This window comes from Mesoplodon densirostris, chromosome 4 (assembly GCF_025265405.1).
Source record: "Mesoplodon densirostris isolate mMesDen1 chromosome 4, mMesDen1 primary haplotype, whole genome shotgun sequence".
In the NCBI taxonomy this organism is placed as follows: Eukaryota; Metazoa; Chordata; class Mammalia; order Artiodactyla; family Ziphiidae; genus Mesoplodon; species Mesoplodon densirostris.
This window is the reverse complement of record NC_082664.1, coordinates 88,894,417-88,917,419: the sequence shown is the minus strand read 5'-3', so window position 1 is coordinate 88,917,419 and position 23,003 is coordinate 88,894,417. Positions and strand designations below refer to the sequence as shown.

Here is a 23,003-nt window from a genome sequence, read left to right as displayed (position 1 = left end):
ACTCTGGGAAGATTGCCCTCCAGCTGGAGTCACTGACCCAGCTTGCCCCACAGGCTTGATACAGGTATAGAGTTGAGTGCTTTCCTTCCTAAGGACAACATTTTGTTTGTTTTGTTGGGGTTTTTTAAATTATTTATTTATTTATTTTTGGCAGCGTTGGGTCTTTGTTGCTACGCGCAGGCTTTCTCTAGTTGCGGCGAGCGGGGGCTACTCTTCGTTGTGGTGCGCGGGCTTCCCATTGCGGTGGCTTTTCTTGTTGGGGAGCACGGGCTCTAGGCGCTTGGGCTCGTAGTTGTGATGCATGGGCTTAGCTGCTCCGCGGCATGTGGGATCTTACTTCCCTGACCAGGGATCGAACCCATGTCCCCTGCATTGGCAGGCAGATTCTTAACCACTGCGCCACCAGGGAAGTCCCCTGAAGACAGTGTTTTGTAGGACCTCAGAAGATCTCAAGCAGCAGTACACAGCAGTAGGACTGCTTCAAACCTGTCCCTTTCCTGGAAGCTGGGGAGGGAAGGCCCTCTGCCCTTTCTGTGGGAATGCTGCTTGTTAATGAAAATGAAGAATCGCTTAGGTTAGGAAGGACATTGCTCTGCTGCTCCTCCGGGAGGATCTCTGGTTTGTGTTTAGGATTTTACAGTGTGTCACTGACTCTGCATCACCTGAGTATGTTGTAAAACTACAAACAGTCTAGGGGTTGAAAACCCTGGCTGGACAACCACCATCAAAGGCCTTATTTATGTGAGTACCTTAGTTGCTCCATTTGTAAAACCCCATGGGTTTCGAGGAAGCTGATCTACGTGCAAGTACTTTAAAGAGATGAAAGCATTTACTGGGCAGGCAGCAAGCACAATGCAAAGAGCCGTGGTCAGGAAGTCAAGGATGAGGTCAAAATAGGAGCTCTGCCACACATTTTTCTGGGCAGGTTGCTTAACCTCTCTGAGCCTGTTGCCCCCACTGTAGAAAGGGGTGGGGGGGTGAGGGAGGGTGCCTTGGAAACTCCCAAGTATAATCGCTATGCAAGGTATGGAATTATTGAGGTCTGGCCATCATCAGACACAGCCCCCTGGTTTTCCCTCATATCTTAGGCTGAGCAGGAGAAGTGAGCCCAGCTCTCTTATTTTGGGGTGTGCATCTCAGGAAAGTGGACTGTCTTCTCCTCTTTTGAGGAAACATAACTTTCTCCCCTCTCTGTGGCCCTTGTTCCCATCTGTCCTGAGGCTGAAGCCACCAGGTTCATCCCAAGGCTCTTGCAGAAAGTCGGGACAGCTGTCCTCCCAGAGAAAAGGCCGCCCCCTGGGGGAAGCTGGCCCTAATGCAGGTATCGCATAGAAGAGCAGCCTCAGGCACTACTGCTCCCCAGCATATGGAAGAATGTCCAGTAAAACCAGCATTCCCAGAAGAGGGAAGACTGAGGCCTTCCATGTGGGGATATAACTCATTTGGAGTAGCTGCCAAGCAGGGTTAGCAGAACAACTCAGAGGTGGGAAGAACCATCCTCAAGCTCCCCCAAGACGATCTGTGAGGCTGCCTCAGTTCCCAACCAGCTCTGGCTGTGCCTTCAGCCTCCTCCCAGAACCTGTCTTCTCCCATTGTAGCAGCAGTAGGCTCCTCAACATCCAAAACTGTCACCCATGCTTACAAAATGCCAGGAGAGGGTGCAGAAAGCTATTAGAGCAGAGACCCCCCACACACACCCCAGGGCCAGGGCACGGCCTCAAAAGCTTAGGCTCAGAACTTCACACCTGGCAGATTATAACACAGCAGGCCTCCACGTGCTACTCCCCAAGCCAACGTGCTCCTTACACCCCATGCCCAGTGGTGCCTATAGACAAGCACAGTCTTCATCCCTGGTCATGGCCCTCGGGGGCCATTAGACTCAGAAGGGCATGGGTAGCAGCTCAGAACTGCCCTGGCAGGAATGAAACTCACAGGCAGAATGTAATTCAGGGTGAGGAGAGGCAGATGGACATCCGGTTTGGACGTGAAAAAAAAATACAAGAGTTTAGCAGTTGAGTGGCTCTGTCAGTGCAGGGATCATCAAGTCTGGGGAAATAAAGAATGGATTATTTCATTAATCCATTGTGATGGTGAGAGTTCAGCTGCATCATCTCTCAAGAGGGGGTTTTGCCTTTAAAGCACCTAACACGGCTGACCCTCACTGTTCACCCCAACCAGGCAGGGAAGGGTGGGAGGGACGCGATGGGGACCTCAGAGGAAGGACACAAACCATCAAAACTCCCAGGAAGTTGTGGACATTTGAAATTGGTTCACGCTTCATCAGGGATTGTCTTTCCTGTAGTCCATACGGCACGTAAATTAATATCACAGAAACCATTTGCCTTTTCCAGGGGAAAGCTTTGTTTGCTATCTCCAAAAACAGTGGGGAAAATTGCAAAAACATTAACGTAACGTTACAGTTTGAATGAAACCATGTAATCTCAATGAGCTGAGACCCTTAAAAAGAAGACTGCATTGGTTGGCCCTGCCCTCTGCTCTCAGGGATGCCAAGATAACACGTTATTAGCACAGGCCTGACCCAGAGAGGACACTCAGGTATGTCAGTTCCTTTCACCCATTGTGCCCCATGGGGCAGCCAGACAAATAGCGTAGATCCCAGTGGAGGAGGGGACGCAGCCCATTTCCAGCCCCAGAGCCACCGCCTCACACTTCAGAGCCACCCAACCCAAAGCCATTTTCTTTGTAGCTTCACATCCTGAATTTTCTAGGACAGTCCCGATTTCCCCTATTCTCTGGGATTATTCCCTGCCCTCTCTGTTCCTCATCCTCTGAGAGGTCTGGGGCCCTTATACGGGCCTCAGGGAAACAGCTACTGGCTGGGAAAGCATTACCTTTTATAGCTCTAAGTCCTTCTGACTGAATCCAGTCCCCTGATAACACTGGCCTCTCAGAGCTGCTCTTTCCCTGCAGCTCAGTCTGCTCTGAGACTCTCAGAGCCAACCTTTTCTCTCCAGCATGGGAGGCACTCGACAGGGCTGCCGTGGCGTGAGAGCAGTTGGTTTCCCATCCTCTCCCTCTGTACCTTCCCTGCCTGGCTGGTTCCCATGAAGAGATCAGCTGGTTTCCACTGAAGAAGTACCTGCCTTCCTGGGCCACCATGGGGAAGAGTCTGATTAAGATTCACACCAGAGTCCGAGTTCAGCTCCGGTTGACTAATCACTGCCTTCGGCCCCTGAGTGTGCGCATCCTGAGGATGGGGCCCCGGCTCCAGGGTAGGCTCCTGACCACTGTGCCCCCTGGCCCACTGGGAGCCACCTCTGGGCAAGGAGATCAGCTGGAGCACCTCCAAGGTAAAAAGACACCCTCTGTTTTGCTGTGCCCCTCACCCAGATCCCACCCACGGCACCCACCCCATCCATCCCAGAATAACATGTTTGAGGCGAGTGGTGGTTTCTAGTGAAACCTGAAATTCTGTACAGGACTAACCTAGCATAGGAATAACCTTAACTTTACAGGTGAGGTCTGTTGAGGGAACAGAAGACTAACATTCACTGAGTAATTTTGTTTGTCAGGCCCTCTACTTAGAAATACATATGTAGCCATTATCTTGTTTACTGAGAGCACCAACAACTCACTCTAATGTGGCTTCTGGTGTCCCTCAGATTTGCTCTTTCTGATGTCACAGCCTTTGCCTCTCACCTTCCCCAGCAAGCTTAGGGCTGAATTGTAGGCCAGGCTATGATTGCACTAAGTGGCTTCCGGCAGCTATGCTGGTCATACATTGGAAGATCTGGCAGTCAGAGCTGTCCTTGTGAGGGAACAGCCCTTGAAAGGGTGTGAGGTGCCCTGTGCAACGGGGCTGAGGTTCCAGAGAACAGGGAGCCAGAAGAGTACTTGGGAAAGGAGCTGAGCCAGCAACATGTAAGGTCAGAGCCTGGAAAGGTTTGTTTTATCAGAAACCCATTTCACACTCCCAGGTACTGTTTCTCATGCTACACACGTGCAAGTGGGGGAAGAAGGGAGGAACACTGGGGAAAGCAGAGAGCGGAGGAACATCAAAGGCTCTGGAACAAGGGACAGTCTCTTAATTTCACCTATTTCACAACAGTTTCTTGGGCAATTGGGACCTAAGTCTAAGGCAGGTGCAGGCTGTTGACTTAATTCATCCTGGCCTGTTGTTCCACTCCCCGGAATCCAACTGCATGATCATTAGCACCACGGAATAGAAAGAGGCTTGCATTCTACCCTTGTCTTTGCCAGTAACAACCAACCACGTGACTGTAACCTCTTGCCCTCACCACTTCATGAAGTTGTTTAAAGATAAAATGGAAGTGCTTTAAAAAGTTTAAAACATTATACAAATTTAAGTATTTTATAGCATAGGGACAAAGGAAATACAGCCAAGACCGTGCAGCTTCTGAAAGCAGGAGCCGAGAGCTGCGGCTAGTATACCAATGGTGAGGTGGTGGGGAGCAGAGGCGGATAGCAGGGGGCTGCCATCTCCCCTGCCCATGCCAGCCACTCGTTCGTAACCCAGGGTTCATTCCTATGGAGAATCTTTTACTGTGTGTATGCCGAGACGGGCTACAGCAGGCTGGGCAGGCAGGAGGCCTGGCTGCAACTGGCTACCTACCAAGGAAGCCAAGGAAGACGAGATACACTGTTTCTGAAATGTTACTGCCACCTTTTAAAAGAGACCTTGGGGCTTCTGAAGCCAGCCCAGAACCAGAAAACTCCGTAATCGGCTCTGGTTAGGTCTTACCTTTACTAGCTGGGTGTCCAGCTGTCTGGGGCAGTCAGGGTCGATTTCAGAGCAACAGAAGGGGACGAGCTTCTCTGGATGTGAACCACAAAAGCAGGGAGAGCCACTCTGGAACCACCAATATGGCCAGGAGTAGAAAATACAGACACTGAACTTGAAACAAGAAGCCATTTCCTTGGGAGCACTATGACACGGGCCACACTTGGTGACTCTGAGCTCTGACATCCTCTGGCCTGGGTGGCTGCTGTTTGGTTGAGGGGGGTAACCAGCTCCTGTTCTTCCCTACTAGAGCTTTGAGCCCTGGAAAGAAAGAAACGTTCCATCTAAGAAAGTAAAGAGATAATGAGTAGTTTTAGGGGCAGAAGACCCTTTCTCCTAACTAATGTAAGAGAATTTCCCACCGATGCAACAAGATAGTCTCAGAGACCACTCTGTACTCTGGAGTAGCTAAAGCAAGGGGAGCTGTTAGCCTGTTCTGGACCCGGCTCAGTCTAAGGTGAAAAGAGAGGGAGAGCACTTAGGAAGAGCAGATCAGGTTTTTACCTCCCACAAAGTCAGGACAGCTAGAACTGGGAGGCTAAGGAGACTGATAGCAACTGCAGAAATCCAAAAGATGAGCTCATGAACTCAAGGAGCTGTGTGCCGGGTTGTTAGGAGGACACTCAGCTCCAGAATCTGTATTTGATGAGGCCCAGCTGGGCAAAACACAGTCTCCTCCACATTCCTGCCTCTCAAGGCCCTCGGCTCCCTGAACCATGACCCCAGCTCTGGTTGGGTCAGGGATAGTCTGCGATTCTCTTTCAAATTGGGCTAAAGGCAGGCCCAAGACACCAAAGGCAGGAAAGGCAGAATCTTTAACCAATATGGCCAAAACTATAAGCAAAAAGAAAGAAACTTTCAACCAATGCCACTCTAGTTCCTGCTGCTTCTCTTGTCCTATTCTTGATACATCAAAACAGAGTGCAGTGGCCATTGCTGCTGGTCACGTGGGGCGTGCAAAGGGGCTTCTCCTAAGATTTTAGTGACCAGATAAAGCAAGGTAGGTGCTGCCTCTGCCTGACAGCGAAGTGGGTGCCGGCACACAGAAGGCCTGCTCATTTTCCTTTTGCCTTTCCAGGCCTCGAGTCCCTACGGGACAGTGCCCACTCCACCCCGGTACGTTCCTCCTCCCACGGGGACACTTTCCTGCCTCACGTGAGAAGCAGCCGGGCAGACAGCAATGAGCGAGTCGCCGTGATCGCGGATGAGGCCTACAGCCCTGCAGACAGCGTGCTGCCCACCCCTGTGGCCGAGCACAGCCTGGAGCTGATGCTGCTTTCCCGGCAGATCAATGGGGCCACCTGCAGCATTGAGGAGGAGAAGGAGTCTGAGGCCAGCACCCCAACTGCTGCAGAGATGGAGGCCCTTGGGGGAGAGCTGAGGGCCCTGTGTCAGGGGCACGGCAGGCCAGAGGAGGAACAGGTGAATAAGTTTGTTTTAAGTGTCCTCCGTTTGCTCCTTGTGACCATGGGACTCCTCTTTGTTTTGCTCCTCCTCCTGATCATCCTTACTGAGTCCGACCTTGACATTGCCTTTTTCCGCGATATCCGCCAGACCCCCGAGTTTGAACAATTCCACTATCAATACTTTTGTCCCCTCAGGCGATGGTTTGCCTGCAAAATCCGCTCAGTGGTGAGCCTGCTCACTGACACCTGAGAAGGCATGAATCCTCCCAATAACTAGCCAGGTGGACCAAGGAGCCCGGCTACCCATTCCCAGCAATGGGACCCATCGCGGAACCATCGGCACATGTACCAAGTCCTCCTCTCATGACTCAAAGTCCACAGCCTAGGAGGGTCGTTTCCCAGAAGAAGAAAGGGATAGGCTCATGCCTTGTCTAAACTAACTGGGAAAACTCATTTCCTTCAGAGGTTCTTTCAAGAAAGGCTCGGCCACTCTGTTTCTCATCCTCCCAATTTGCAGGATAAAATTTTTGGTTTTGAATTTTGATTTTTCATAGATGTGTATTATTTTGAAAATATCAAAAATAATTTATTTTATTATTACTGATTCTCGCAGTAGTGTCACCTAGTAGACGGGACACTAGTTGGAGACTACTAGAGAGCTGTTGTCTTCTGTATTCTGCAGGAGCTTTCCTACTCAGTTCCAGTAGACTCATCACTGCAGCCTCAGCGGGGCAGGCCAGGGGTCTGGACAATGGGGACTGTCTAGGTTTTCTTCCCAGACAGAGCTTTTAAAAAAAAGTACACATCCGTGTAGAATGATTAAATGGAAAGTTGCTTCTTATGACGGTCTGAGTTGGATTTTCTTTTCCTTTTATTTCTTTCAAATCTGAGCAGAGTGGGCATCTGAAGGGACCACCACCACTACAGCAGCAGCAGCAGCAGGGGTGGGGTAAGTCTGTCCCCTTAGACTAGATCCTAGTGGGCATCACCAAGAGTTTTGTATACTGAACTTAGACCTCTGTGGGGTTTTTCTCTGAAGAACCTCAAGACTTTTATAGTGCTCCAGAAGCATTAGGTGAATTCGGTGGTGCCAGGGATAGAACTGTCAGAAATGCAGGACTAAGTTTAACAGAAACCAGAGCTAAGGTACCTGAGAGACTGTTGAGATCACAGAGCAGTACTTATTTTGTACAACACCGTCCCCCCCAAAAAAGACTATTTCAATTTATATTTTAACAACAAAATGTATTTTCTTATCAATTCATATTTTGTTTTTACTTTATGGATTAAGAAAAATAGAGCCTGACGAACTTAAACGATACAAGGAAGAAACTGATCCTGAGAATGAAAAGCTTCAGAAAATAGAATTCCAAGATCAACAAACAGCCTGGGAAGGGACCAGGAAAAGAATCTCTTTAAATAGGAGTTCTAAGAGATGCCTACAAAAGAAGGTGAATGTGGCAGAAACCAAGACTTAGATGTAGAAATCCTGCCCCCTAGCGTCATCCTCTGCACTGGGAAAATGAAAGTCGTAGGAAAGCACTTGCCATCCTTGCCCGAGGGGCGCCGTGGAAGCATGCAGAAGCGCAGCATGTGGAGGGTGAGTGTGGGGTCCGAGGCCCAAGCTCTGCAACTCTTACAGCCACTCACACACAAGATCTTGTTTTCATCTCAGGGAGAGATTTCTAAGTCATCTGGGGCCTGAGGACTTATGTAAGGACAGTCAGTGGACATATTCCTGGGACCCACATGACAGTGGAGCAGCTGCTGACACCCTATGATGCTGGGCAGCCCCAAATGCAGAACAGAATGAGTCATGTGTAGATCTGCTTTCCCCTAGTTTGTCCTCTGAGACGGCAGAACCATGTCCATATACAGAATCTAATAGCCATGGAATAAACGGAGTTTTTCCTTTTTTAAGGTTGGGGGTGGTGCTGTGTTTCGAAATTTTAATTGCCCTTTTATCTAGACCAGGGGTAGGCAAACTTCTTCTGTAAAGTGCCAGATAGATAGTAAATTTTTTTTTTTTTTTTGGTTTTGTGGGCCATACTCTTTGGCAACTACTCAACTCTGCCATCTTATCACAAAACAGCCATAGGTAAGACATAAACAAAGGAGCAAAGCTGTGTTCCAATAACATTTTTATTTATAAAAACAGGCAGTGAGCTGAATTTAGCCCACAGGCCATAATTTGCCAACCCCGATCTCGACAATAAAACCGCTCCTCACCAGTGTGTGAGCAGAAAGAGGGCCAGCTCTGCTCCAGTGCCTGACACGTGTTAAAGATCCGGGATCATTTCCCAGTAGAGGCACTGGGGTTGCTTGTTTAAAGGGTGCTCGAACAACCAACCAGCAAAGAGATGTCTGATGCCAAGATGAGCAAGATCAAGCGCTGAAATATGCTAAAACGCAGCCAGAATCTAAGCATGGAAGAGGGCCTGTCTGATCATTTCCATACCAGCAACAATTTGGGCAGAATTACAAACATCTATTTTCAAAGTGACAAGACAAAAACTGAGGGAGATCCTAGTAAAGATTAGGGATCGCTTAGAACCAACTAGCCACTGCCACTTGTCATCTACACAGGAAAGGCTTTATTAGCACAGGACTGGAGTAAAAAGTAGACTTAGAGAAGAAAAGGCTGTCAGGAAATAGGGGGCTGGTTTTAACCTGGATATCTACTGTCTTATGCAACATAGCAGATTACCATTTAGTGTAGTGTTCCTACCTCAGTCTGTAGAATATGGTGTTTCTATGCAGTGAGTGATAGCCTCGACTCTGACCTTTCATATTCACATTAAAGAAAGATGCAGTATTCCATATCCTGGTACGTACTTGTGTCTAGAGTTCTAACAGTACAATAGTCCATACCACTTCCTACAGCTGGGTTTTTTGCTCTCTGAACAGAAACTTTTGGGTTATTTTTTTCCAGGGCTTATCCCACAAAATACAGATAGAAGTTTCCTTCAATTTGCTTTTCAAATAGTGCTTGAATAACAAACTTCCTTTGTTGGTGACGAGTCTTTTTTGGTATCTCCCCATCATTAAAAATTGTTCAAGTTTTTAACCTGATTTTACTGTGTTCCACTATGTCTCCTATTTTCTCTCAAAATTAGTTTTGATCTCATTGTAGAAAAAGCAGTGGTTTCCACAGCTTCATCTATCAGAGGAAATAAAACTCTTACTAAAGAATAGTGTACTGCATCTTTAAGCAGTAGAAGGTAAACTACCTGCAAATGTGAATTTCTTAGTTTCATTAAAAATATATATAGTTGTTAACCTTTTGTGTGCCAAAAATTCGAAGTTACATTTTCCTTCAAAGCAATGTACTTTTTTCTACATATGCAGTATGTAGTTAGCATAAAATCATTGGTGCCATGAAAATTATTTTTAAACGTAAATAAATATTTAAATATCATAGAAGAGTGGACTCTTTTTTTTTTTAAACTTACAGCCTATCTCACTTTCTCCTCCTTAAAATTAACAACACATAGATAAAAGAATACCAGTGGGATTTACACAGCTGACTGCTGTCTGCGACTGGAATTATTTAAAATAATCATTTTGTTTATAGCCATCTATTATCCTTGTTCTTCCCCCCAAAATAAATACTATTAAAAACTTAGAAGCTGTAAGTGTGGAATAATTTTGGAGATGAATTGGACCACATTTTTCTGATGAGGAAAACCAAGAAATGATTTTCCCAAGGTTACACACAGTCTCAGAGCCCAAAGGAGAATCTAGATGGTCCAGCTTCTGCACCAGTGTTTGTAAGCCTGGAGTAAGAGAGAGAACAGCAAACACTTCCTATGAAGGGAACAGAATGATATCACCACTACAATTACAAACCTCATATTTACAACTTAACAACATACATTCCTTTAACACTATCTCATCTGATTCTGTAACCATCACTCTGTAGCTATAGACTGGTAATGGTCTTCTAAATTCCATGAGGATAAAAGGTGAGACTAGGCTAGTCCACTGTACTAGCTTATTATCTAATCTTCCTATTTTCAGTTCTACCTGCCCTCCAACCCTCCATTCTGCCACTAGATCATCTTCCTAAAGCACTGATCAGGTTATGTCACTTACTTCCAAATTTTAAGAGGTTCCTATTACCTTTAAAATGATATCCAGGGACCGCCCTGGTGGTGCAGTGTTTAAGAATCCACCTGCCAATGCAGGGGACACGGGTTCAAGCCCGGGTCCGGGAAGATCCCACATGCCGCGGAGCAACTAAGCCCGTGCACCACAACTACTGATCCTGCGCTCTAGAGCCCGTGTGCCTAGAGCCAGTTCTCCACAACAAGAGAACCCACTGCAATGAGAAGCCTGTGCACCACAACAAAGAGTAGCCCCTGCTCACTGCAACTAGAGAAAGCCCATGTGCAGCAACGAAGACCCAATGCAGTCAAAATTAAATTAATAAAAAAATAAAATTATATCCAGTGCCCTGTCCCCAGGGAAGTTGTTTTTTTTTTAATGACAGGAGTCTCTGCTTAAAGTGATCTGAAGAGTAAAAAAGCGTGAGAACCGCTGGATGCGAGTGGTTTCCCATGATCCTACAGACTTACAGCTACAGCCCTTTTTTTGTTTTTTAATAAATTTACTTATTTATTTTTGGCTGCATTGGGGTCTTCGTTGCCGCGCACAGGCTTTCTCTAGTTGCGGCGAGCGGGAGCTACTCTTCGTCGCGGTGCGCAGGCTTCTCATTGCAGTGGCTTCTCTTGTTGTGGAGCACGGGCTCTAGTAGGCACACGGGCTTCAGTAGTCATGGCACGTGGGCTCAGTAGTTGTGGCTCATGGGCTCTAGAACGCAGGCTCAGTAGTGGTGGCGCCCTGGCTTAGTTGCTCCGCGGCATGTGGGAGCTTCCCTGACCAGGGCTCGAACCCGGGTCTCCAGCATTGGCAGGCGGATTCTTAACCACTGTGCCACCAGGGAAGTCCCTATAGCCCTTCTTTGGATAACTAATGATGACTCACCTATGCACACATCCTTTCAAGGCCCCTGCTTAGGGTGCCTCAACCACAACCAAGCCCCTCTGCACCTGAACACACTTCTGGTTTTAGCTCATGAACAGGCTTCTTCTACACACCCCTACAACATGCTGATGGAGTGGAGTAAAACACACAAAAGATACTTTTAAAACATATCCTCTTGCATAGCTTCCATTTTAGGAAAACATACCTTAAGATGTTTTACTCCTCGCTCTGTGTAACTGTGCTAAATATTATCTTCCTCACAAAATTCCACCTTTTCATTTGAAAAGTCAAACATTTACAGCCACATGAACCAGAATTATGGGTCTATGCTGTCTTAAAACTAAAACTCATTAGTGGCCATCAACTCTGTACTAACAAGGAAAAACAAAAGTACTAAATCAGAAGGGACAGCCTAACAAATGAGACGCCTAAGTTTTTGGAATCTGAAGACAGAAGGCATATACTTCTTCCTCTCAAGTTTGATACAGAAGGCACATGTTTCTGCCCTCCTCCTCTTCTCATGTACTGTACACTGGCTGAAAGTATTTAAACCTTTGTATCCACAGCCCTAAAGCTCTCTGCTTTCCTGGAGAACTACCTTTGCAGTCTTCTCTGTGGAGACATTAACTCAAAGGACAGAATACTAACATGGGTCTTAAGCAATTCAGATTCTATCAGTTCCTAATCATTTGCGGTCTCTCTTAGTCTGACCAAGTCTCCATCCACCCCAAATGAGATCATCTCCTTCCTCCTTAACGTCACATTAAAAAAGGTCAGGCATCTCAAAGAATATAACTACAGGAGAATGCAGAGCTTACATGCTTATGAGATGTTATAAAGGCCAGCTAACAAAAAAGGTTTATCCAGAAGGGAGAGAGCAATCATAATACACACATAATTACAGAAGCCACACAGCTTTAAGCGAGTCTCTGGGAGAAGTGCCTTTCACAACAGAATACAGTTTAAGGATGTCCTAAGGGAGGCAACTGTCCTTTACATGCTTTCTAGATTTAAACAATTGCTCCTTTATAGAACTTACCACCAAGAAACAAGTCCCCCACTCACTCTCCTCCTCTCCTTCCTGCACCGCCTCAAGAAGACAGAACTCTGTTAAGTAGAATGGGATATAAATAGCACAGCTGATGAAGCTACAATGGCAAAAGAAACCAGAAAAGTGAGAAACATCAAGAATTTGCTAACATTTAGTGCAGAAGCCAGGCAATTAGCACCAAGTATACCACCAAGTATTCGAAGCTTAAATGATAGTACTAATTTGATTGAGAGTAGTTTTCAACATCTTAAAAGAACAACTCCCACAGAACTAGCCATTCTAGAACCTGTAAAATTAAGTGCCGTGTTAAAGGGAAAGGGAGCCTAAAGGTTTCATTTACTATTTCCAGGACAGTTTAAATATACCTCAACCTCACATAACCTTACTTTTTGCATTTCATAAATTAATATTTCCACCTTGCTTATCAATTCCTGTATTCATATCACCAAGAAAATAGAGAAATCCTATTCCTTCTAAACTCCCACAACCTATTAATAAACTAAGCCTCAAAACTTATTTAGACTTTAATTAGAGAAGGAAATAATTTAACAAAAAAATATTCTTCAAGGAAATGATACACGTCACTTTATTTCTGTAATATACAATTATGAAAAGATAATATTTCCTCTTAGAAATCAAACATATCGCTGAAGCTATTTACAACAGGCTTTCAGTAGTAGTTTGGCAATGAAGAACAACGGAAAAAGTTGGATAGATAAGGTCACACAGTAATATTAGTCACTGATTTAGTAATATCCAACAACAGACACATTCAAATTGCCATAGCTTCTGAAAAAAATATTTTATGAAGAAATTCCAAAAATGGTATTTATAACACTTCCCCAAGTTATTGAATCTCCTCTGGAGAGTTTAAAGACAGGGACAGATAAGGCTATCTATGACTTTCTAAGTCAGGAGCTTTTACTTCTTTAACAATGACCCACAGTACCACAGTAATAAAGAAATACATTTTATGTCAGAATATACGTATGCATGTATACCTACAAATATGTATGCATATGGAACTAAGTTTCACAAAAGAATACTTACTCTAATTATGTTTGCTATTCTTTACTATTCCTCTCCTTTTCATTTTTGTAAACACTGTTCATGGCCACTTAACTGATTTCATGTGAACAGCTACAAACCACAGTCTGGGAAACACTGGTCTGAAGGTAATCTCATACCGGATTACAGCAATCAGGTAGATCCAAACCCTGTGCCTACAAGCCCTGGGATTCCTTGGCTGTGTCTCAGGAGCCATGTAGAGGAGCTGGAGGGAAAGGGTCAACACACACAGACACAGGCCCTGCCCAAGTGAACCAAAGCTTCTCAGCAATTTCTTGGGGTTTCATGTAAGATTTAATTTAGAGGCAAGGGGGAAAAAAGGTGCTCAATTTAAAAACTCAAAAGTTTCAAAGTCACTGAGTTAGATGACCTTTCAGGACCCCTTCCAGTGTATGAGTCTAGAAATAAATATTTACTGCAAACTATAAAAAAAAAAACAAATCTATATATCACCATAGAATCAAAACCACAAAAACAACCAAAATACTGATCACTCAAAGCTTTATAATTTATAATGTTAGAATTTCTCAATATTCTGCCTGATTAAAAGTGCTGAAGGCATCACAGTCTCCCCTTTAATTCCCTCGCCATCCTACAGAAACAACCTCCAAGGCTTCTCTTACTAAAAGTACCTACTGCTCATAGTTCTTATTAACAAGGCAATTTTATATTTGCTAAAAATAGAACATATTACCAAGTAAACAGACTAAGCCACGTGAATTACTGGGCTCCTTAGACACTGATTAATTTGAACAAATCAGCGTTGTCAAACCAAAAACTCGGCAACTTTCTTAATTCATAAAAACATGTATCCTCCCACTGGAGTTACCTCCAGCCAAAATATACCGAGTTGGGTGCATAACGTTGATGGAACACACAGAGGCAAGGCATTCTCCACCAAGAAAAGAGTGCACCCACTTTCCTCTCTCATGGAAGACTTCCACTCGCCGTGGATGGGCCATGCTGCCGACTATGATACAGTCTTCTTGTTTAGGGTCCCACACAGCTTGGAACCTGGTCAGCCATCTCCCAGTAATGGTGTTGTGCCTAGTGAAAAAAAACGATTTTTTAAAAGGACAGTAGTGTTAAATAACTCCAGGTAGCATGGGCAGAGGGTAAAGATGGCATTGCTCCCAAATGCTGATATTCTCTGCCAAGTTTCTTTTCATTAAGTTACTGCGTCACCAACAACCTAGTCTCATCCTTCATGCAAGACTGAAACTCAGGACAGACATGATGTATTCTGCATTTTTGAATCTCCAGTGCTGGGTATAGTGGTTTGTGCTCAGTGGAGGGTCACTAAATGTCTATTGAAATGGCACCTTTTTTGTTCACTATTTACTAGCTCAATGGACTACTCCCCTCCTTTTTTTTTTAGCACATGCAAACAGAAGAAGACCTAGAACAAAGAAATATATAATCTAGGTTTTTGTTGTTTTAACAGGATCAGCTATTTCCCATATTTGTATTCCCCTAATAACCAAACCCTGAAATCATTTTATATTCCATACAACCTTAAAGTTAAAAATACATCTGGAGCTCAAAGAAGAAATCACAAGGGAAATTAGATATCTGCAGACAAATAAAAATGAAAACACAACCTACCAAAATCTACAGGATGCTGTGAAAGCAATAGTAAGAGGGAAATTTACAGCAGTAAACATTAGAAAAGAAAGATCTAAAAATCAACAATCTACACCTCAAGGAACTAGAAAAAGAAGAACAAACAAAACCAAAAGACAGCAGAAGGAAGGAAATAATAAAGATTAGAGCAGAGATAAATGAATTACAGAATAGAAAAACAACAGAAAAAAATAAACTAGGAGTTGGTTTTTTGAAAAGATCAACAAAATTGACAAGCCCTTAGCTAGATTAAGGAAAAAAAGAGAGGAAATGCAAATCACTAAAATAAGAAATGAAAATGGGACATTATAGCTGATGTCACAGAAATTAAAAGGATTATAATACTATGGATAATTATACACCAATGAACTGGACAATCCAGAAAAAATGAATAAATTCCCTGACAAAGGACTTCCCTGGTGGTCCGGTGGTAAAGAATCTGCCTTCCAATGCAGGGGACACAGGTTCGATCCCTGGTGGGGGAACTAAGATCCCACATGCTGAGGGGCAACTACGCACATGCACCACAACTACAGAGCCCACACAATCTGGAGTCTGCACGCCACAACCAGAGAAAAGAAAAACACATGCCGCAACTAGAGAGAAGCCCGCACACCTCAACAAAAGATCCCACATGCCTCAATGAAGATCCCATGTGCTGCAACTAAGACCCGACACAGCCAAAAAATAAATAAATTAATTATTTTTAAAAAATTCCCAGACACATACAATTTACCAAGACTGAATCATGAAGAAACAGAAAATCTAGATAGAACTATAACTAGTAAGGGGATTAAAATAGTAACCAAAAACCTCCCAACAAAAAAATCCCAGGACCAGATGGCTTCACTGGAGATTTCTACCTAACATTTAAAGAAGAATTAACACCAGTGCTCCTCAAACTCTTCCAAAAAATTGAAGAGGAGGGAACACTTCCCAATTCATTCTGTGAGGCCAACACAGATACCAAAGCCAGACAAGGAACCTACAAGAAAAAAAAAAAAAAAAGCCTACAGACTAATATTCCTGATGAATATTGATGTAAAAATTCACAACAAAATACCAGCAAACCAAATTCAACAGCACATTAAGAGGATTATACACCATGACCAAGTTGAATTTATACCTGGGATGCAAGGATGGTTCAACATATAAAACTCAGTTAATGTAATATACCACATTAACAGAATGAAGGACAAAAATCATAAGATCCTCTCAACCAGTACAGAAAAATCATTTGACAAATTCAATACCCTTTCATGATAAACGCTCAACAAACTAGGAATAGACAAAAACTACCTCAACAGGGGCTTCCCTGGTGGCGCAGTGGTTGAGAGTCCGCCTGCCGATGCAGGGGACACGGGTTCGTGCCCCGATCCCGGAAGATCCCACATGCCGCGGAGCGGCTGGGCCCGCGAGCCATGGCCGCGGAGCCTGTGTGTCCGGAGCCTGTGCTCCGCAACGGGAGAGGCCACAGCAGTGAGAGACCCGCGTACAGCAAAAAAAAAAAAAAAAAAAAACTACCTCAACATAATAAAGGCCATATATGAAAGGCCCACAGCTAACAGAATACTCAATGATGAAAAACTGAAAGCTTTTCCTGTAAGATGTGGTAAAAGGCAAGAATGCCTACTCTTGCCATGTCTATTCAACATAGTATTGGAAATTTGGTAGGACCAGAAAACTGGGTAGGACTAAAGACTCCACAAACACACAAAAAAACTAAACAATTTCAGCAAATTTACAGGATACAAAAATCAACACACAAAAATGAGTTGCATTTCTACACACTAAGAATGACCAATCCAGAAAGGAAATTAAGAAAACAATCCCATTTACAATAGCATAAAAAAGAATAAAATATTTAGGAATACATTTAACCAAAGATGTGAAAGATTTGTATACTGAAAACTACAAAACATTACTAAAGCAAACCAAAGAAGACACAAATAAATGGAAAGACATTGTGGTTGTGGACTGGAAGACTTAATATTGTTAAAATGTCTATACTACCCAAAGTGATCTATAAAATTCAATCAATGCAATCCCTATGAAAATCCCAATGGCATGTTTTACAGAGATTGAAAAAAAATCCTAAAATTGATATGGAAACTCAAGGAACTACAAACAGTCAAAATAATCTTTAAAAAGAAGAACAGGACTTCCCTGGTGGCGCAGTGGTTAAGAATCCTCCTGCCAACGCAGGGGACATGCGTTCAAGCCCTGGTCCAGGAAGATCCCACATGCCGCAGAGCAACTAAGCCCATGCACCACAACTACTGAGCCTGCGCCCTAGAGCCCGCAGCCACAACTACTGAGCCCGCATGCCGCAACTACTGAAGCCCGTGCACCTGGAGTCCATGCTTCGCAACGAAGAGAAGCCACTGCGATGAGAAGCCCGCACACCACAACGAAGAGTAGCCCCTGCTCGCCGCAACTAGAGAAAAGCCCACGCACAGCAACGGAGACCCAGTGCAGCCAAAAAAAAAAAAAAAAAAAAGAACCAAGTTGGGGGCCTCATATTTCCGGATTTCAAAACATACTACAAAGCAACAGTAATCATGACAGTGTGGTACTGGGATAAAGACAGACACTACAGACCAGTAGAACAGAAGAGATCCCATAAGTGTACATGTACATGGTCAAGTGATATTCAACAAGGGTGCCAAGACCACAAAATGGGAAAAGGACAGTTTCTTCAACAAATGGTGCTGGGAGAACTGGATATCCACATTCAAAAGAATAAAGTTGGACAATAATCTTATATTATATACAAAAATTAACTCAAAGTGGATTAAAGACCTAAACATAAGACATAAAACTATTAATAAAACAGAGGAGAAAACATAGGGGAAAGTTTCAGGACACTGAATTTAGCAAAGATTTCTTCAATATGACACCAAAAGCACAGGCAACAAAAGGAAAAACAGACAAATCTACATCAAACTTAAAAACTCTGTGCATCAGGGGCTTCCCTGGTGGTGCAGTGGTTGAGAGTCTGCCTGCTGATGCAGAGGACACGGGTTCAAGCCCTGGTCTGGAAAGATTCCACATGCCACGGAGCAACTAGGCCTGTGAGCCACAACTACTGAGCCTGCGCGTCTGGAGTGTGTGCTCCGCAATGAGAGAGGCCACGATAGTGAGAGGCCAGCGCACCGCAATGAAGAGTGGCCCCTGCTTGCCGCAACTAGAGAAAGCCTTCACACAGAAACGAAGACCCAACACAGCTATAAATAAATAAATAAACAAATAAATATTTAAATATTTAAATATTAAAAAAAAAACTCTGTGCATCAAACGAAACAATCAACAGAGTGAAAAGGCAACCCACAAAATGGTAGAAAATATTCATGAATCATATATTTGATAAGGGGTTAATATGCAGAATATGTAAGGAATTCCTATAACTCAACAACAGCAAAAATTATGCAATTCAAAAACGGGCAAAAGACTTGAATAGACAGTTCTCCAACGAAGATACACAAATGGCCAACAAGCAAATGAAAAGATGTTTAACATCACTAATCATTAGAGAAATTCAATCAAAACCACAACGAGATATTACCTCCTTAGGATAATCACTAACAAAAGAACAGACAGTAAGTGTTGATGCATATAAAGAGAAATTAGAACCCTGGTGCACTACTGGAATGTAAAATGGTTTGGCTGCTATGGAAAAACAGTACAAAGTTTCCTCAAAAAATTAAAAATAGAATTATCAGATGATCCATCAAAATCCCCCTTCTGGGTATATATCCAAAAGAATTCAAAGCAGGTTCTTAAAGAGATATCTTTACACCCATTTGTTCACTGCATTATTCACAATAGCCTAGAGGTAGAAATAATCAAAATGTCCATCAACAGATGAATGGATAAAGAAAATGTGGCACATACATACAGTGGAATATTATGCAACCTTTAAAAGAGGAAGGGACTCCCCTGGTGGCGCAGTGGTTTAGAATCCGCCTGCCAATGTAGGGGACATGGGTTCAATCCCTGGTCCAGGAAGATCCCACATGCCGCGGAGCAACTAAGCCCATGTGCCACAACCACTGAGCCCAGGCTGTAGAGGCCTCAAGCCACAACTACTGAGCCCGTGTGACACAACTAATGAAGCCCATGCGCCTAGAGCCCGTGCTCTGCAACAAGAGAAGCCACTGCGATGAGAAGCCCGCGCGCCGCAATGAAGAGTAGCCCCGACTCGCCTCAACTAGAGAAAGCCCGTGCACAGCAACGAAGACCCAACGCAGCCAAAAATAATTTTTAACATCTTTATTGGAGTATAATTGCTTTACAATGGTGTGTTAGTTTCTGCTTTATAACAAATTGAATCAGTTATACATATACATATGTTCCCATATCTCTTCCCTCTTCCATCTCCCTCCCTCCCACCCTCCCTATCCCACCCTTCTAGGTGGTCACAAAGCACCAAGCTAATCTCCCTGTGCTATGCGGCTGCTTCCCACTAGCTATCTATTTTACGTTTGGTAGTGTATATATGTCCATGCCACTCTCTCACTTTGTCACAGCTTATCCTTCCCCCTCCTCACATCCTCAAGTTCATTCTCTAGTAGGTCTGCGTCTTTATTCCCGTACCTAGAGTCTGTCATACAGAGTGAAGTAAATCAGAAAGAGAAAAACAAATACCGTATGCTAACACATATATATGGAATATAAGAAAAAAATAAAGAAAGAAATGGTCATGAAGAACCTAGGGGCAAATATGGGGAAAAAATAATTAATTTTAAAAATTTAAATTAAACAGGAGGAGATCTTGTCACATGCTAGAATATGGATGAACATCAAGGACATTATGCTAAGTGAAATGAACCAGTCACAAAATGACAAATACTGTATGATTTCACTCATATGAAGTATCTATAGTAGTCAAAATCATATAAATGGAAAGTAGAAAGATGGTTGCCAAGGTCTAGGAAAAGAGGGAAAGAGGAATTAATGTTTAATGGGCAGTTTCAGTTTTGCAAGATAAAAAAATTCTAGAAGTCTGCTGCACAACAATGTGAATATACCTAACACTATTGCACTGTATACATATAAATAGTTAAGATGGTTAATTTATGTGTTTATAACCACAACTAAAAATAAAGTAAAAAAAATTTTTTTAATATATTTGGGGCTCTTTACTGCTCTCCAAAGCAAAAAACAAAGCACTGCCTTTTTATTCTCTATATTGTAACACCATTAGCAACCCTTTCTTACTAAAGAAATATGAACAATGGAGAACCACACTTCCCTCTGCCACTCAATGACCCTATCTCTACTGACCTCTGAATCATCACACTAGATAATTTTTTTAAAATATGCATTAGAAACCAATAAACTAGAATTAATAAAGTTTGAAAAAGGAAATGAAGAGGGAAATTCTGTGAAAAAGAAAACAAACATGCTTAAATATAGCCTCTATAGACTATAAAACTCATGAAGCAACAATCAACATACATTGCACACCCTGTCCCCAACTTCATAAATACTAATAAAGAGGTATGTCTAGGAAGAAGGCATCGCATAAAGTTTGATGTAAAATACATACATTAAAAGTAGCAGATGCAAAAAAAAGGGTAACCAAACAAAGTAAGTGGGAAGGTGGGGAAGCCCTCCAAGCCCAGAACAAACAGGTGCAAATAAACAGAGCTTCAGCTAGCCTCACCAGCAAGTAAGTCTCAATAAGATAACATGAGTAATTCAGGTTGGAATAGCCACATCTTAACCAAAAATAACCACCCAGAGGCAGAGAACAGCTACTGACTAAAAGAGATTGAACCTCTTTACAGAAACAGGAAACCTGGAAGCAAGAACCCTTCTGTATAGGATAGGAACTAGCAACCTGGAACACTGGAACAATGTAATACAAAATCAGACCTATTACATCTCCTTGATAATCAGATGTCCAATGTATGCACTCCAACAAAGACCTCATAGTAATCCAGGGTCTACTTTATTTGGCACATGGAAACCTACCTGATGGTGGTGAGAAGAGGAATCTTCGAGGATATACAGCTGCTGTCAAAGATTCTACAAAATAAAGAGCAAGAATAAAGGAGCACACTCTTTGTTTCTTGAAAATTTTCTGAAATATTATCAGTATATTTAACAAGCTTTTCACTGGTTCATGATACGAAATATGATTGTTATCTTAAAATATATAGGATCAGCCTCTAACAAACCTCAGCTAATATATTTACAGAAGTTACAAAGAATATTATAAAATTCAGTGCTTATAATTTAGTGTGGAAATTACTTATTTAGACATTATTACTCCAAACTTAAATGTACATTCTAAAGTGATAATCTAGACTCTATATTCAGATTCACAGTAATATAGGTCATACATAAGGGATGTAGTCTGAAAATGCAAAAATAACCTAAAAGTGCATGCATGTATCAAGGGAGACTCATCAGTTGAGGGCGTGATAGTGTCATTTCCAGATTCTGGCGAGACTAAGACTGTCCAGTGACCAAGGGGAGGAGTTCTTGTGGGGCAACTGGAGGAATCCAGAAGCCTCCACTAGGTACCCTGGCAGACAGAAACTAACCGAATCATCACCACCTCCCCCTTCTCCTTGTGCCTAGCTATTCCACTGAAATTTCTTGGCACTGGAGCTTATTAACTAATTAGATTACTAGAAAGCCAAATCACTAATAGCTAATGTAACAAGAGTAAACTCTTCAGTGCAAATGAACAGGAATGGGACAAATAAGTAGCCCTTAAGACAAAGAAAACTGCGTGGGTGGAAAGGGGACACTGGGCTGCCACTGTCTGGTGACTAAATCTCTTAATGTATTACCTGGTAATGCTTACACACTTTACTAGAAATTAACTGGGTACCTGTCACACACTATAAACCATGTTCTTCCCAATAGATGGGTCTAAACAGAAATTAGGTGCCTTTCTAGAGCCTGGCCCATAGCATACATTTAACAGATACTTGCTGAATGAATAATGAACGAATTCCAAAATCACTTAAGGTAAAACACTCATAAACAGAGAATTGCTTGCAATGTTAAGCAAAATCAGGGATTTTAGAAGAGAACAAAATCATTTCCTTTGTGATTGTATTAACATTCTCCACATCTTTTTTAATTGGCATTATTTTCTATTTTTGTTCAATTGGTTTATATTACATTTTAAAATCCATTTTTAGGAAGTAGCTATAGAAAGGTATCAAAGCTAAAACCATAAAATTTTATCCAGTAGTTTGTATAGAAGCCCAATTTTTGCTACCTTTTCTGCCTGCCCATGGCCTGGGGCTCTGCAACTTCGATTCAGCACTTCACTTGTGGGGTAGACCCCACTATCTCCAAAGTAAGAGCTTCTCCCTATGCTAAAATTATCTGCCTTCCAAGATATCACAAGCCTGATTTCATCAGATTTCAGTGCTAAAAGCAAAGACTGACATCACTCTCCAGGGTAGCTACAGACCTTCCTTGCCAATCTCAAGGAAATCTACAGATCCCAAAACTGCTGAAAAGCCATTAAGTACAGGTCATTGATCTTTGGGAACTTAGACATGACTATGAAACAATAACACCAGTGATATAATAAGGAGCGATAGTCAACAAAGCTACTGTTTAACACAGTAACTACAGACTCTAGATTCCTTAACAAGTATTTCTGTCTTCCCAATTTACCTCAGCTTACAATCAGCACATGTGGTTACTACTCTGTTACCAGTAAGAGGTGAAAAATAGGCAGAAGCGATGCTCTTTGTGTGTTCAGTCAAAGAAATCAAAGGCTTTCTTCTACTGGGATTCAGGCACCTTGCATCATAAATATGAATATCCCTGTAACAGGAGGAATAATTCTCAGTGTTTTCACAGTACACATAGTAAGACTCTACAATAGCACTGAACATAAATTAGACACTCAAATACTCACTACATTGAAGAACAGTTAAGACAGAACCCTCTAATCTTCTATATTAATTTTAAAAACACTGGTATAGAGTAAAAAATAAGAAAATTTTCAAAATTATAGCATATATATGTAACCAGGTGGGTATAGAGAGACAAGATTCTAGCTGGTTTTCTAATCTATCCAAGAAAAAAGTTAACACAGACCAAGAAGCTATAGGTTACATGGAACTTT

At 42.8% G+C, this 23,003-nt stretch overlaps 2 protein-coding genes across 17 annotated transcripts in view; one reads left to right on the top strand and one right to left on the bottom strand.

The window, feature by feature from the left end:
• FRMD5 (FERM domain containing 5) overlaps positions 1-7,140 on the top strand; it is a 361,067-nt gene extending 353,927 nt beyond the window's left edge. For 2 of the 5 annotated variants that reach the window (XM_060098329.1, XM_060098331.1), the window contains 2 exons: positions 5,841-6,184; positions 6,364-6,411. In XM_060098329.1, coding sequence (XP_059954312.1) covers positions 5,841-6,184; positions 6,364-6,411 — 392 coding nt within the window. Of the gene's footprint in view, positions 1-5,840; positions 6,419-7,062 lie in introns of those variants that run through there. The other 3 variants (XM_060098327.1, XM_060098326.1, XM_060098328.1) reach the window with 2 other exon arrangements.
• Positions 7,141-12,764: 5,624 nt separating this feature from the next.
• Positions 12,765-23,003, bottom strand: part of WDR76 (WD repeat domain 76) — a 73,785-nt gene continuing 63,546 nt past the window's right edge. For all 12 annotated transcript variants that reach the window (XM_060096750.1, XM_060096756.1, XM_060096749.1 and 9 more), the window contains 3 exons: positions 22,547-22,699; positions 20,876-20,929; positions 12,765-14,320 (listed from right to left, as the gene is read on the bottom strand). In XM_060096750.1, coding sequence (XP_059952733.1) covers positions 14,065-14,320; positions 20,876-20,929; positions 22,547-22,699 — 463 coding nt within the window. In that variant the 3' untranslated portion in view covers positions 12,765-14,064. The remainder of the gene's footprint in view (positions 14,321-20,875; positions 20,930-22,546; positions 22,700-23,003) is intronic.